The 14,635-nt window shown below is 53.4% G+C and overlaps 1 protein-coding gene across 1 annotated transcript in view; it reads left to right on the forward strand.

The window, feature by feature from the left end:
* Nucleotides 1-14,635, forward strand: part of ITGA11 (integrin subunit alpha 11) — a 95,568-nt gene that overhangs the window by 47,365 nt on the left and 33,568 nt on the right. Inside the window, exons 10-12 of the mRNA XM_068993477.1 lie at nucleotides 255-325; nucleotides 10,452-10,596; nucleotides 13,381-13,529. Of these exons, the coding sequence (XP_068849578.1) occupies nucleotides 255-325; nucleotides 10,452-10,596; nucleotides 13,381-13,529 (365 nt within the window). The remainder of the gene's footprint in view (nucleotides 1-254; nucleotides 326-10,451; nucleotides 10,597-13,380; nucleotides 13,530-14,635) is intronic.

A 14,635-nucleotide genomic window follows, 5' to 3' on the forward strand; every position in this document is an offset into this window, starting at 1 on the left:
TTGACACTCTCGTAGTATGCGTGCCCTGTAATATGAGGTATTCCAATCCCTTTTCAGCAGGGTTGCTAATAATAAACCCACATGGCCACCTGGAAGGGGCCTGCTCTCGGGGTGGATGAGCTGGACTCAGACCTGGGGCCCCGTCTCACCTCACTGAAAGTGCCTCCAGGTCACAGATGCTGGGGACTGAGCTGCAGACATGTCTGGCGCTAAGAAGTCATGCACGCAGCTATCTTTCGGTCCCTCTGTTTTAGGCACGAACAAGAACGAAACCTCCTTCGGGCTGGAGATGTCTCAGACGGGCTTTTCCTCTCATGTGGTGGAGGTAAGGATGGGTTTAGAACTGCCCTCCCACCCTCTCACTCTCCTTAGCTACCTAGGTCATTATCCTGCCATTCCTGGGCTGTCTCTCATCCCCCTTGCTCTCTTCCTTGGGGTCTCTCTGCCTCTCGTCTCTTTGGCTAGAAGAGGGACATCCAGATCAATTTATAATTAGCTATCTCAAGCCCTCTCTGTCCAGGGTGCTGATGGGGACATGTCCCTCAGGACTAAGGGTCCTGTTTGGTCCAAAAAAGCCTTGTGCAAAAACCAGGCCAGAGTGGCAAAACCCGTCACCTGGGCTCTAACAGTGCCCGGCATGCCCGAGGTGGCCTGTCTGTGAGGGCCCAGCCCTGTGTCCATGTGGGCAGAAGTCCCAGATGTGCTCCAGCAGGCGGCCCACAGGGGCCTCTCAGAGTGCAAGCTCGGCATCATGTTGCAGGGGTCCCAAGCAGACCCGTGTTGTCACCAGCATCGGGCTACGTCTGGGGCATGTGCTTCACCTGGATCCGATTCTCAGGATGGGGCTGAAACCTCACAGGATTGCCAGAGGGGCATATGCATGCGTGCTCAGTCACCCAGTCGTGTCCTGCCAGGCTCCTCTGTCCGTGGAATTTTCCAGGCAAGGATACTGGAGTGGGTTGCAATTTCCTGTGCTAGCGGATCTTCCCAACCCAGGGACTGAACCCGCATCTCCTGAGTCTCCCGCATTGGCAGGCGAATTCTTTGCCATTCAGCCACCTGGGAAGCCTGCCAGAGGGGCAGAGGAGTCCATAGCTGTGAGCACGCTTTACTTCTAAAGCCATTTGGAGGTAGAGCCCTGCCTGAGAGTACCTGTGGGGAAAGCCTGTGTTGCTGGTATCAGCACACGCCCCTGTGAGCACACTCCGAGCTGACAGGTGCCCTGGGTTTGTGCGTGTGCTCTGCCCAGCTGGCCCCATGGGAAAGGGTCATGCCTCCCAATCTGCCAGAAAAGGCCTATCGGTCCATCCCACTTCTACATCACTTTCACTAACCCCCTGAATTCTCCCCACTCCTCTGTGAGGTAAACGTGGCAGGGTTCCTTATTCCCAGTTTCCAGGTAAAGAAGCCACGTCCCGGGAAGGCCGAATGACCTGCTGAAGTGACACAAGTGAGAGAAATATTAGCCTCATGCTTTCCCCCAACACTGAGCAGCTGTTCCATGAGAGTGGGTGGAATCTGAGGGGGTGCTGAGTCAGAGATCCCAGATCGGAGGGGAGAGGGATGGATGCCCAACACACAGCGGGCAGATGGACAGAAATGCGGCTCACGCTCAGCGTTTCCTGAGCTGCATCTGGACTATCTCATGCCCATTGAATACAGCAAGATATAAATATTACTGCTCTATATTGACAGTAGTCATGCAATATGTGCCGAGCACTTTAGTTTTTTTCCAGAAAATTTCTGTGCCTCATTCATGCTCAAAAACAGCCCTGCAGAGTCAGCAGATGGTAATAGTTGCCCCATTTTAGGTGGTCACATTGGCAAATCTTTTCAGCGCCTTTTCTGTGCGGGGTCCTGTGCTCTATCCCAGGAGGTACGGAGGCAAGAGCCCTGCCCTCAGGAAGCTCCCAGTCTGAGGGTAAGGGGCTGCATACCAGGAGGGGCAAGGACATCATTCATTCACACAGGTCAGGCATCAAGTTCTGTGTTCCAGCTGGACTAGCCCTGGACTCCTGACTCTGGGGTCAGGGCTAGTTAGAAAATGCAACAAAGAAAATCAATTTCATTAAATCCAACAAGCATTTGTCAAATGCGGCTAAGATATCAAAAGGAGGCGGAATTTATTCTTGCCACATAGGAGTCAGCCTGAAAACAACGCAGAACAGCAGTCTTGAACTTAGAGAATAAGATGACAGAAACGACAGACTTCTCCTGGACACAGGTGTATAACTTCCGGAGGCCCGCCCATCCATGGAGCCCCTGTGGAGACTCCCTGCTCAATGGGGAACCACGTGGACCCATCTAACACTCATCAAGGCCGCTTGAGGCACTTCCCTGGTGGTCTAGTGGTTAAGACTCTACATTTCCACTACAGGGGGCACTAGTTTGATCCCTGATCAGGGAATTAAGATCTGCATGCATGGTTTAGCAAAAACAAAAACAGCCCTTGCCAAGGCTGTGTGTGATCAGGGTTTTACAGAAGGAAAGGCCCAGGCTAAGGGAAAGGAGATGCAGGGGAGCATCAGGGGAGTCTCGGGCTTGGACAGGCCCCTGAGGACAAGGATTTCAGCAGCCATGGGTGGCAGCAGGCAAGAAAAGAGAGGAAGTTATACTCACAGGACTGGGGGAAGGCTGAGCACACACGGGGGCCCAGCCTTGATGGTGGGGACAGCAAGAGAGAGAGAATGTCCCATGTCTCCATCTTCCATTCCAAGGTCAGTTTTTGAGCATCTCCCCTTGGGCCTGGCTGTGTGTGAGGCACTGATATATACAGAGATGAAGGTAACATTTCAACTGACAGCAATTCACAGTCTAGTTGGGGAGCTGCTGTTAAGTTGCTTTAGTCGTGTCCGACTCCGTGCGACCCCATAGATGGCAGCCCACCAGGCTACTCTGTCCCTGGGATTCTCCAGGCAAGAACACTGGAGTGGGTTGCCATTTCCTTCTCCAGTGCATCCATGCATGCTAAGTCGCTTCAGTCGGGTCTGACTCTGTGCGACCCCATGGACAGCAGCCCACCAGGCTCCCCTGTCCATGGGATTCTCTAGGCAAGAATACTGGAGTGCATTGCCATTTCCTTCCCCACTAGTTGGGGAGAAAGACTCCTAAATGATAAGTTGTCTCCTGCTTCTAATACTGTGATATATGTGTGCCCAGGAATCAGGGAATCTAGAGAGAAGGAAGGTTAAGACAAGCTTCAGGGATTTGGGGAAGTTTAGCTGCACTTGACTGCCCCAAGCAGCAGAGTATGTCAAGCAAAATGAGTTCTTGCAGGATCAATAGAGTTCCCCTGCTGCAAAGGGGAGACCAGCAGCTCAGGACCTCAACTTGTAATTGAGGTCAAGGTCATCAGCTGCCTCCTGTAGCTTCCTCCACATGCTCACACCTTGTTCTCTTCCCCTAACTGGAGAAACCCAGGAGGCACTTCCCCACTCTGTAGATAGAAACCCCAGTTCTGTCACCCTGTGTCTTGTTTTCAAATGACAGTCATCTGGAAGCTTTCATCTGATAAGACTTAGAAAAAGACAATGATGACATTTGACTTTGAGACTCTTTAAGACATTTTAAATAATTGTTTACATAAATAAAATCCTTCCAAATCCAAAGGATTGGTGAGAGTGATGGTGGCCTGTCTGGCATTGTGACTGGCCATTGGGTTGCTATTTTAGGGTACAGAGGTTTTCCAGTGCTAGGCTGGTCATGCCATCATAATCAGCCACAGCCGTCCTGTCCTTGGGAGTCCAACCCCACAGCTCTCAGGATCAGTCAGACCTCTCTGGGGATTAGGGACAAGAAGATCCAGCCTCTCAACTTTGCCCAGAACAGGTCCTGAGCCCAAGTGAGTACATCTCTTGGGTGAACCTTGGGGCTCCATCTCCTCTGGAAACACTCCCTAGACAGCCTCAGGCAGCTGCTGCCTGCAAATGTGCTGAGTCTTCAGTTGTCCTGGGCCTGTTGAGCTCTGTCAGAAGGAAGGATCCCTAGTCCCAAGGGAAGGACCCATAGAATGTTCACAAACGAAAGAGGAAAGGTCAGGTCTGATCACCTGGTCTGCTGCCATCTTACCTAGCAAGGAAAGCAGGCTTTAAGTTAGGAGGGGCAAAAGCAACAAGAGATAGAAAGGACCAGAGTCCAGATTAGGAGACCCCCATATATCCCCGAGCCCCTGGATGAACCAAAGCTCCAGGCCACAGGCATTATTACATTCCAGCATGATGGCCAGAAGTCAGAGCTGCTGGGAAAACCAGGGACCCAGAGCCCCAGGGAACTCTAGTCCTGATAAGCCAAAAGGAAAAATAATATTCTGGAAATTACCATCAGCAAAATGAGCTATGGATGCCTGGCCAAATTTTAGAATGGATTTGTAAGCCAATGGTTCCATTAGCATTTGGAAATGAATGTGAAGGTTGCTGAGAGCTGGAGTGGCTTCTATTAGTGCTGGCTGCTTGCTGAGGTGATGAACTCCCTGTCAAGCCGGGTAACCAAGAAAAAGCTGCATGAATCTGCCAGAAAGCTTGCAGAAGAGATCCACAGCTCTCAGCCTATAATCCCCATGGGCCACAAGGGGAAGGTGTGGTAGAAGGGAGAGGACCATAAATAATTGATGCCTGTGGTGATGGCTCTCCTGCATTGCACTCCGTAAATTTCCCCAACATCGAAAGTTTACAGAAGGAAGCAGTTTTATTAGGGTGGACCTTTACACAAAAGACTTGGCCACTCACTCAAGATGAGAACAGAGTGTTTTTTCTTTAAATTATACATGATGGTCTAGGAGGACCAACCTTAGTTACATTTGAAACAGGCTAAGGCGGTGTGGGGTGGGGTGTGGGGTGGGGGGTTACCCCCAGACCAACAGCCCCAGCCACCCCCTGCCTTTTCAGCCTGTGCCCTTTTCACCAGCCCTCCTGGGCTCATGGACCGGATAGCTAAGGTTAGGGGTGATTATGTAAGGTTCTCAGCTGCTGAAGCCTTAAAGTTGTCATCTTTCCTAAGGATTTTGCATTTGAACTCGTTTTGCATGTCTTATTTAATCAAAAGTAGAAGAAACTCATGCATAATGATGAAATGAGGGGTTGACAGCTAAAGGCTGTAAACTCCTTTTGAGCCCCCTTAGCTCTAGACAGTGGATTCTTCCCCTGCCAGCTCTGGGGCAGGCAGCCAGGGCTGCCCCCATGAGGCCAAGGCCTGCTGCCATGCTGTTCTGCATTCTTTGCAAGTTGACCCCTGGTGGCAGGAAACATTTCTGGTTCTTTGAGGTCCTCAGAAGCCCAGCCCCAAGTCCTAAGGCTGTACCCTGGTGCCCAATGCCCAACTCCTGGCCATTGTTCCAGGACCTCTGAGTAGAAATAACCGTCTCTCTGATCTGGAATGAATAGTCAAGTAAGAGCATGCCCTTTGATCCCCCGCCCCCTCCTCACTGCCCCAGCCTACAGCTTTCAGCCCCACGAATGGTGCAGGGCCCCTCTCCACAGAAAGACTGCAGGCCCATTTCTGGGTCTTTCCTGCCTAACCCCATCTCAACATCCAGGCACTGATCCCTTCCTCAGGCTCTACTAGGCTTCTTGAAAACATCTTCTACCGAGAGAATCTGAGCAACTAGTTAAAGCATCATCCACCCCCTTAACTGTGTATTTGCCTTAGAAGGTGCTCTTGGGGACAGAGTCCTGACCTCCCTGTGGCCACTCTGGTAATGGACACGTGGGCGAGGAAGTCACAGGGGAGCCTGAGGGAGGAGACCAGCACCCCATGCCCTCTAGGTCTCCCTGTGAACAGAACCACCGTGGGCCACCTCCATCGGCCCCCGCAGCCCTGCCTCTCCAGCATCAAGAACTGGTATCATCTGGTGTCCTCTTTCCATTGCTACCAGGCCAGAGGAGAGCTCTGTCTGACTGTGTGGCCTCAGACAAATCGTTTTGCCTCTCTGAACTTCAACCTTTGAGCAGATGTCTGAAAAATATGTGAGGAATTGAATCTTGAGGCTTGGAACTTGAAGTGTGCATTTTGAGACTTCCTAATAAGTCAGAGGGCTTCTCAGGTGGCTCAGTGGTAAAGAATCGCCTGCCGAAGCAGGAGACTTAGGTTCGATCCCTGGGTCCGGAAGCTCCCCTGGAGAAGGAACTGGCAACCCACTCCAGGATTCTTGCCTGGGAAATCCCATGGGCAGAGGAGCCTGGTGGGCGATAGTCTAACAGGTCACGAGAGTCAGGCACGACTTAGTGACTAACCAACCAAGAAGTCAAGGAAGGTTTTCTTAAAATCCTTCCCTAACTCTGCCATGTACACACCCACCCCCTCAACAGGCCACCCCCTCCTGTGGGCCCTCAAAATAGGCTGTCTTCGCCTCTATCAGATCATTCCTCACAGACTCATCTGTAGGTCCAGCTTGACTGTGCGATCTGAGGACCCCTGCCTCCCTGGAAGTACTTTATGGCTGAATTAATGAATGAGAGGAACTAATATGTATGCAGTCCTTGTTGGCTGCCAAGCACCCTGCTAAAGATTCAAAATGCTAGCTCTCACAACTATTTACAGAACTGCAGAATAGTCTCAGAACTATTTACACCTGAGGACCCTTAGGCTAGGTGAGAGAGAGGAACTTTCCCAAGGTCACACAGCTGGAGGCTTTGGAGCTAGAAGTGGAACTCGAATGTCTAACACCAGAGATCACGGTCTAATCCCAGGCCTGGGGTTACTCAGCCTACTGACCATCTGGGCTGGGTACTTCTTTGCTGCGAGGCTGTCCTGTGCGTCATAGGTAGGCAGGAGCATCCCTGGTCTCTACTCACCATAGCAACCCCAACACCACTCGGGGCTGTAACTAACCAAAGCTGACTTCAGGAATTACTAAATATTGCCTGGGGGCTAAGCCACCCCCAGTTGGGAACCACTGTACTAGACTATGCGGCTTCCCGTGCTGGGCATGTGGCCTGACCCTGGCTGGGGACAGGGACGAGCAGGAACACGGAGTTTGGGGAGATCTGGTCACACACCAGGGAGCACTCAGCTGAGGTAGGAAGGTAATTCTGCTGCAGGACCGGTCAGAGGACAGCTGAGAGCTGAGCTGGTGGGATCTGATGGTGAGGGCTCAGGCAAGTACAGGTACAGGTCCTCCTCAAGGAGGGCACACACTTGGCCTCAGATCTTCTGGGGGTCACCAAGCCCGTGTCCTTATTTCTGCACAGACAGCCAGGAAGGTCAGCTGCCACCCAGGCGCACCCTGGTCATATCCCCGGGAATCTCGCAGGGAAGGAGGCCATAAGTGAGAGAGCCAGTGCTGGGCCTGAAGCGGGGAACACGGAGCTTCCCCACGACGCCCTTCTGTTTGTTTTCCAGCTGGGCTTGAATGCCTGGCTTCTTCCATCAAATCTTTGGCCCTTTCTTCAGCCCCATGCTTCCAGATTTTTTCCAGACTCGAAAGGTCTGGGTTTTCCCAACTGGGAAAAGATGGTGACCACCTGCGGTTTGCCTTGGTGGCCTGGGCTTGCCCTCTCAGCCAGCCCACTCCTCACAGGGCACCCTGTCTGCAGCAGGGCCCCAGGAGACCCTGCTCGGGAAAGGGCCTCCCACTGGGAGCGCAAGCCTGCCTGCAGCCACTGCCAGGTGGACTGGCAGAAGGTCAGGGCCCAGAAGCCCTCGGCCCCCCAGTGTTGCCAAATGCAGAAATTCCAATGGAACTGCCAAGCCCCACCGTGGTGAGTCAGCATCGGTCTCCCCCAGCTGAATCCCAGGTGCCCAGTGAAGCCAGGCCTTCTCAGTACATCAGAGGTTTCCAGTCATCTGCAAAGCCAAACATTCATCTTCAAAGGACTCCCCAGGAAGCAGACTGGCCTGCTGTCATATTGAAAGCAGAATCTAGGGGCTTCTGCAGAAGCCAATGAACATTTTTTTCCCTCTGACCAACTCCATCCCAGCCCTGCCACTGACTTGCTGTGTGACCTCAGGCAACCCCTTTTCCCTCTCTGAATCCTGGGTGCTCATTAGTCTAATGCAGATAATGACTGTCCTGCTGGCCTCCCACAAACAGGTGACTGGATGAGAAAGGATTTTGCCAAGAATGGAGCACACCCCAAGAGTGAGGAACGTTGGCAGGAGTCTCTGAGGCCCTGGCCCGGATCCTGGCCCCAACAGACTGTCAGACTCTCTCCCAGGCTGCAGCGCCCAGAGTAGGAGAGAGAAAGCTGATGAGAAAATGCGACATCAACACAACCAGGCACATCAGACTCGCCCAAGAGCGGCTATGTATAGCTGTAAAAACATCCTGTCTGAACAGTCAGTTCAACCTCTAAAATATTAGGACTTTAATCCTCATTTATGATCAACTTTGCTCTTGAAAGTGGAACCTTGGAAATGAGAAAAGGAAGCATAGCTTATTACAGTTCCCAATCTTGCCCCCTCCACCACCAGTAATGAAATTAGTGCTGAGGCCTCTGCCTGTATGTTTAGTTATGGCGCTGTTGTCCCCAGGCCAGAGTCACATTTTTCTACTGATCCCATGTCTTTGGTGGTGGTGGTTTAATCGTTTGGTCGTGTCTTTCTCTTTGTGACCCCATGGACTATAGCCCACCAGGCTCCTCTGTCCATGGGATTTTCCAGGCAAGAATACTGGAGTTGGTAGCCATTTCCTTCTCCAGGGTATCTTCCCCACCGAGGGACTGAACCTGGGTCTCCAGCCTTGCAGGCAGATTCTTTACCAACTGAGCCACTAGGAAAGGAGAAATTCAGTACTCGGGGGCACCAATGGTGGGGAAACCTCAAATTCCACTCACCAGCTGGGTTGAAGGGGGGCTTGGTGGGAGAGAGATGACTTCATCAGCTTGTGCTTTAACATTCCAAAGCTGGGAGGCAAAACTAGGTGCCCCTGGCTCGTGATCACCAAGGTGACCCAGGAAGGTGGCCCCTCCTGCTTCCACCCCCCTCCTCAGCCCCTCCTTGTCCCTAGTCACTGCTCTCCCTCTTCTGAGTGCTTCTTGTTCATCTTCCTGAGTCCACGAGTTATATGGATGGTTGGGGGTAGAGATAGAGTTCAGGGGCAGCCCAGAGAGTGAATGGACTCAGTCCAGTCCCCCTGAAATGACCCTGGAGGCTTCCCCTCAGGGAGCTAGAGCTCCCCATTTTCCTGCCCAGGCATCGGAGCATCTGCTTACCCTGTAATTAAAGACAACCTCCTGTCCTTGAGGTGCTGGCTGCCACAAACGTGGCCCTGGCTTACCTGTCTAGCGTCATGTTGAACCACCCTGCTCCTCTCACTTGGGGCTCCAGCCCAATCGAACAGCTTTCAGTTCCTTGAAGCCAAAGGCTCTGAACTGTCTCCAGCCTCAGGGCCTTTGCAGAAATTATTTCATCTCTCCAGATGTCTGGATAAGTAAGCATCACTTGCTCAAAACGCTTTTCCTGAGCCCCATCTCAATCTAAATTCAATCTCACGCCAGGATTTATCACGGCCCTCACTGTGTGGCAGTTATCACGGTTTACAAGTATTATGCTTATTTGTGTATGTATTTTAGTGTCTGTGAGCTCTGTGAGGGCAGGGATAGTATCCCCAGTGCTAAGCAAGTGTCTGACGTAAGACAGACACACAGTGAATTTGTACTGAAGAAATGAAGAAGTAGCGTTTACACACAGGAAAGCAACTCAGACGCTGAGAAGGAAGGAGGAGAAGCACCAGTTGTGTGTGCATGCTAAGTTGCTTCAGTCGTGTCAGACTGTGCGCCCCCGTGGACTGTAGCATGCCGGGCTCCTCTAGCCATGGGATTCTCCAGGCAAGAATACTGGAGTGGATCTTCTCAAGCCAGGGATCAAACCCACCTTTCCTACCGTTTCCTGCATTGGCAGGTGTGTACTTTACCACCGGTGCCCCTGGGAAGCCCCGGAACAGCATACGTGCAGCACTTGAATGGGGCTTCCCTGGTGGCTCAGCTGGTAAAGAATCCGCCTGCAACGTGGGAGATCTAGGTTCGATCCCTGGGTTGGGATGATCCCCTGGAGAAGGGAAAGGCTACCCACTCCAGTGTTCTGGCCTGGAGAATTCCATGGACTGTATAGTCCACGGGGTCGCAAAGAGTCGGACACGACTGAGCGACCTTCATCACTTAAAGGAGTGTCAGAAGGAAGGGATGGAGACAAGGGATTTGCTAGAAAGGTTCTGAAGCCCGGAATGGAATGCAACTTTGGCCCTGGGTTTGGAGCTTGTTTCTAGAACATTCCTTGTTTCCTAAGATCCCATCCTTGGGATCAGCTTGACCCACTTTATCCTAAGAATGGAGTGGAGCAAGAAAGCCCTCAGCTCCTGTTAAAGTCAAGAATCCTGGTTGGAAGTTGGGCTATTAACGAACTGGGCAGGAGGTGCCAGAGGGGCAGGCAGATGCTTCATGGTGTGGGTGTAGGGCAGATTCCTGGCCAGGGGCACCCCGGGGGTCATGAGCTGATGTGCACCCGCTCCCCGATGTCAGGACGGGATTCTGCTGGGAGCCGTGGGCGCTTATGACTGGAATGGAGCTGTGCTAAAGGAGACCAGCAGCGGGAAGGTCATTCCTCTCCGTGAGTCTTACCTGAAGGAATTCCCCGAGGAGCTCAAGAACCACGGCGCCTACCTGGGTAAGAGGCAGGGCTGAGGGGTGGCTGGTGGGCAGTGGGCCAGGAGAGGACTTGGGGGTCCTGAACATGCTCAAACGAGACGAGGGGCTTGTCCGTGCGTCGTCTGTGCTGATTCAAGCACAGTCACGAGTCATTACCTCTCCAGGCTGGCATCCAGCACGCCCAGCACCATACCTGGCTCATCACGGGCTCACCATTAGTAGCTAGAATAAATCAGGGTCCCCAAGCCAGGCCGTGGACTGGGCCATGCAGCAGGAGGTGAGAAAGAGAGCTTCATCTGCCATTCCCCGTCTCCCCCACAGCCCCCATCCGTGGAAAAATTGTCTTTCACAAAACTGGTGCCTGGTGCCAAAAAGATTACAGACTGCCAGAAAAACTGACAAGCAGTCTGACCTGAAATTGTTTCCACTGATGCCTCTAGACTCTCCGGCAGCTGTTGGTATGTTTTCAGAATTGAGTGCAGGAAGTCTGCCTCCCCAAGGCAAAAATGCAAGTTGAGGATGTGCTCAGTTCAGTTCAGTTGCTCAGTCATGTCCGAATCTTTGCGTTACAATCAAAGCAGGGGTCATCTCCCATTAAGCACCTTAGTGTGAGTGAAAGTCGCTCAGTCGTGTCCAACTCATGGCAACCCCATGGACTCTACAGTCCATGGAATTCTCCAGGCCAGAATACTGGAGTGGGTAGCCTTTCCCTTCTCCAGGGGATCTTCCCAACCCAGGGATCGAACCCAGGTCTCCTGCATTGCAGGCGAATTCTTTACCAGCTGAGCCACAAGGGAAGCTCACCTTAAGCACCTTAAGGTGGTCATAAAAAGAAAAGTGTGAGTCACTGGCCTGGTGGTGACAGGTCCCAGCTGTGAGACCTTAGCCATAGCCCAGTCACCTCCAGCTTTGTAGAAGAGAGCCTCTGCCATTCATGCAGAAAGGGCTAAACCAGAGGAAAGGAGAAGGGCCCCATTATAAGTCTTCCTGAGTTTCTGAACCGCGTCTACCAGCTGTGACGTTATCACCAACGCAGCCTCAGACCCCACTTCTATGTGAACTAAGTTGGCAGTGGGCCTCTCTGTGGTGGGAAGGTCATTCCTCCTCCCAGAAGACTTCATGAGGCCCAACCATGGTCCTTCCTTGGGTGGGAGTCCAGAAGGAGCGCCTTTCTGCTCCTTCTCTCTCTGGGGGTTCATCCAGCGAGGGCACTATGGGGGAACCTCTGGAAGATGCCTCCCTCTGTGCCCCAAGGGAGACAGGGAGTTCGGGGAAGGAGACTAGGAGGCCAGGCTCTCCGCCTCCACACTGGGGAAGCTGATGGACTTCCGGCCCCGGGCCTTCAGGGAGGCTCTCAGCTTTCAGGGTGGCCTTGCCTGCTGGTCAGAGCCACATGGGAACTGCAACCACAGCCAGCAGACATCAGGGAAGCAGGAAGCTCTCAGCACTGCTTAGAGCTTTGAGAGTTGGCCCTCGCCTGTCCCCAGGACCCTCCCATTACCACTGTCCTTCCTTCCGGGGAAGCCCAAATGCCTGGGGTCAATGAGAATACTCTCAGTAATGCCGCTGAGGACTCAGCCTAGAAGAAACCCTTGCTCCACCGCACAAGGCTAAGCCTGCCCTACCTTCGTATTTTTGTGATTGCTCTAAATTCACAGCCATTAGCCACCCTCCATGTGATATCCTGCTCTCACCTACCCCACTTCCCAGAATATCTTTCCAAGAGTCAAAGATGGTGTATCTAGATCCAGTTTCCCACCCTACTGCACCCACACTCCCGGCCACTGTGAGCTGGCTTCTGTGCATCCTGCAGCCACTCTGAAAGCAACTGGTGGGACCCGAGAAACAGTTATCCACATATACACAGGCGTGCACACAGGCATGCACACACAGCAGAAGGAGCCGCTCGTTCCCCAGAAAGCACCCAGGAATTGCCAGAAAGGCCTGACACCCATCTAAAAACTGGGATCCACTCTCCAAATCATCTGGCAGGAAGTAGGACCCTCAGCTTTGCACACCTGCAAGTGTCCCATTTTCAGGAGAGTTGTCTGAGGACGCTGCACAGCCACTCCCCAGAGCCGGGTGCTCAACTGGAAATTCACAGGGACCAGGCACTGATCCCGAGAACATGGATTGGAGGCCTTTCCCAAAGAGCCCTTGGGTTTCCGTCTTGTTCTCTTCTGAGTGGCATACGTGTGTGGATGCAGAAAAGCCTGGGCACTCCCCGCTTTGGGGCTGCAGAGCTTTGGGGCTGCAGGAATCTCTGAGACCCCCCACCTGCATGCCCTGAGCAAGGCAGTTCCTTGTCTCTGCACAGCCAACCCTTCAGTTTTTGGTGGACCACTTAGCAAGGCATTCTGGTAATAAAGAGGACATTGCGTGGTCCCCAGAGAGACTACTGGTGGGGACCAGAAACCAAGCCGGCCCAATATGAAAAGAGGCGTGGCTAGGGTTTGTTCTCTCGCCTCCCTGTTCCCTCACGTGCTCACCTGTAGGGCAAGTGAAGCAGGTGATGTTCGTGTTCCAGGTCAGTGATGCCTTTTAGTGACCCCACCTGGCTTCTTTCGATGCCTGCCAGCAGAGGGTGGGCACAGTGAGTTCCCTGCACCGTCCACCAGCCCCTTCCAAGCCCTGCCTCTTCTAGGCCTCCTCCTCAGCTGAGCCTGGGAACTACCGTCTAGAACTACCATCTGCTCAGCCTGCTCTGAATGCTCTCCTTTCAGTGGCCCACCCATGCGGCAAGGCCCTGGTGAGGTCTGCCAGGCCATGGGGCCAGAGACCAGCCTGTTTCCTCCCACGGCAGGGTACACAGTCACATCGGTCGTGTCCTCCAGGCAGGGGCGGGTGTACGTGGCCGGAGCCCCCCGGTTCAACCACACAGGCAAAGTCATCCTGTTCACCATGCACAGCAACCGGAGTCTCACCATCCACCAGGCCCTGCGGGGTGAGCAGGTAACGCAGAGGGGGCTGGGGCGGGGCCGACAGGTGGGACAGACAGGGTGGCGAGGCTGGGAGGGACTGTCCCTCACAGGACTGCCCCCAGATCCAGAAACATCTTTCCTGGCTAGGGGGGTGTGCCCTCTTTATACCCACCTTGGAACTGATGCTCCCTCCCCAGAAAGCCAGATCTCAGACCCTGCTGCAGCAATAAGAACCAGGGAGAACCCATGGAGCCCTTGTCTCTGGTGCGCTAGCCAGACCTCTGCCGCCAACCACCAGCATCTCTCTGGTCGTGTCTAGAGTTCAGAGCTCTGGCAGAGGCAACATCCAGGCTATGACTTCCCAGCTTGGGCTGACAAGGCCTCTAGGCATCTGAAGGGGCCCTCGTGTTCCTCATGCCACCTCGGTGCTACCAGAAGTGGGAGGAGTCATGCCTCCGCCCACAACAGGCCCCAGGGGTGCACCAAGATGCCAACTTCTTTCCTTCCCTGGAACGGGCACGATGCAGAATGGTACAACCGCCAATGTCACCGCCAATGTCACAACACCCCCCAAGATGTGGTGGGCAACGAGGCTGTGCTGCTAAGAGGCTCATGTTAGAAGGTCCTGAATGCACGGGGGAAAGCTATGATTAAAGTCAGTGATGGTGAAAAGATCAGGAAACAGAGTTCTGATACAGGTTATTTCAATAGCCCAGGAAAACTGGGGTCCTGAGAAGCAACACAGCTTTTCCGCAGTTATTGGGTAGATTCACTGGGTAAAGCTCAGAATCCTGGACTCTTGGTGGGGCTGCCTACATTGTGCTACCTCCTGACCCCAACGACCCCCACACAAGGCCTTGGCCCCTCCTGCCTGGCAGCATCCAGTATCCATGGCACCCTGCGCTGAGCTGAGCCCTGTCCAGCTCCTTCCTGTTATTCTTGGCTTGCCCCTGGTGCTCCAAAGCCTGGGAACAGCCCTCCTTCCTGCCTCTTCTACTGCCCTTGGCCATGAGGACACGCTCTCTGCCAGGTCTAACCTCAATCCCCCTAGTTGCAGGGAGCCGTCCTTTCACCATTCCTCTTCCCATCCCAAGGGCACTGGGGGACCCGGGCGCTGCTCTGGTCCCAGCCTCCACA

Source organism: Capricornis sumatraensis, chromosome 2 (genome assembly GCF_032405125.1).
Source record: "Capricornis sumatraensis isolate serow.1 chromosome 2, serow.2, whole genome shotgun sequence".
In the NCBI taxonomy this organism is placed as follows: Eukaryota; Metazoa; Chordata; class Mammalia; order Artiodactyla; family Bovidae; genus Capricornis; species Capricornis sumatraensis.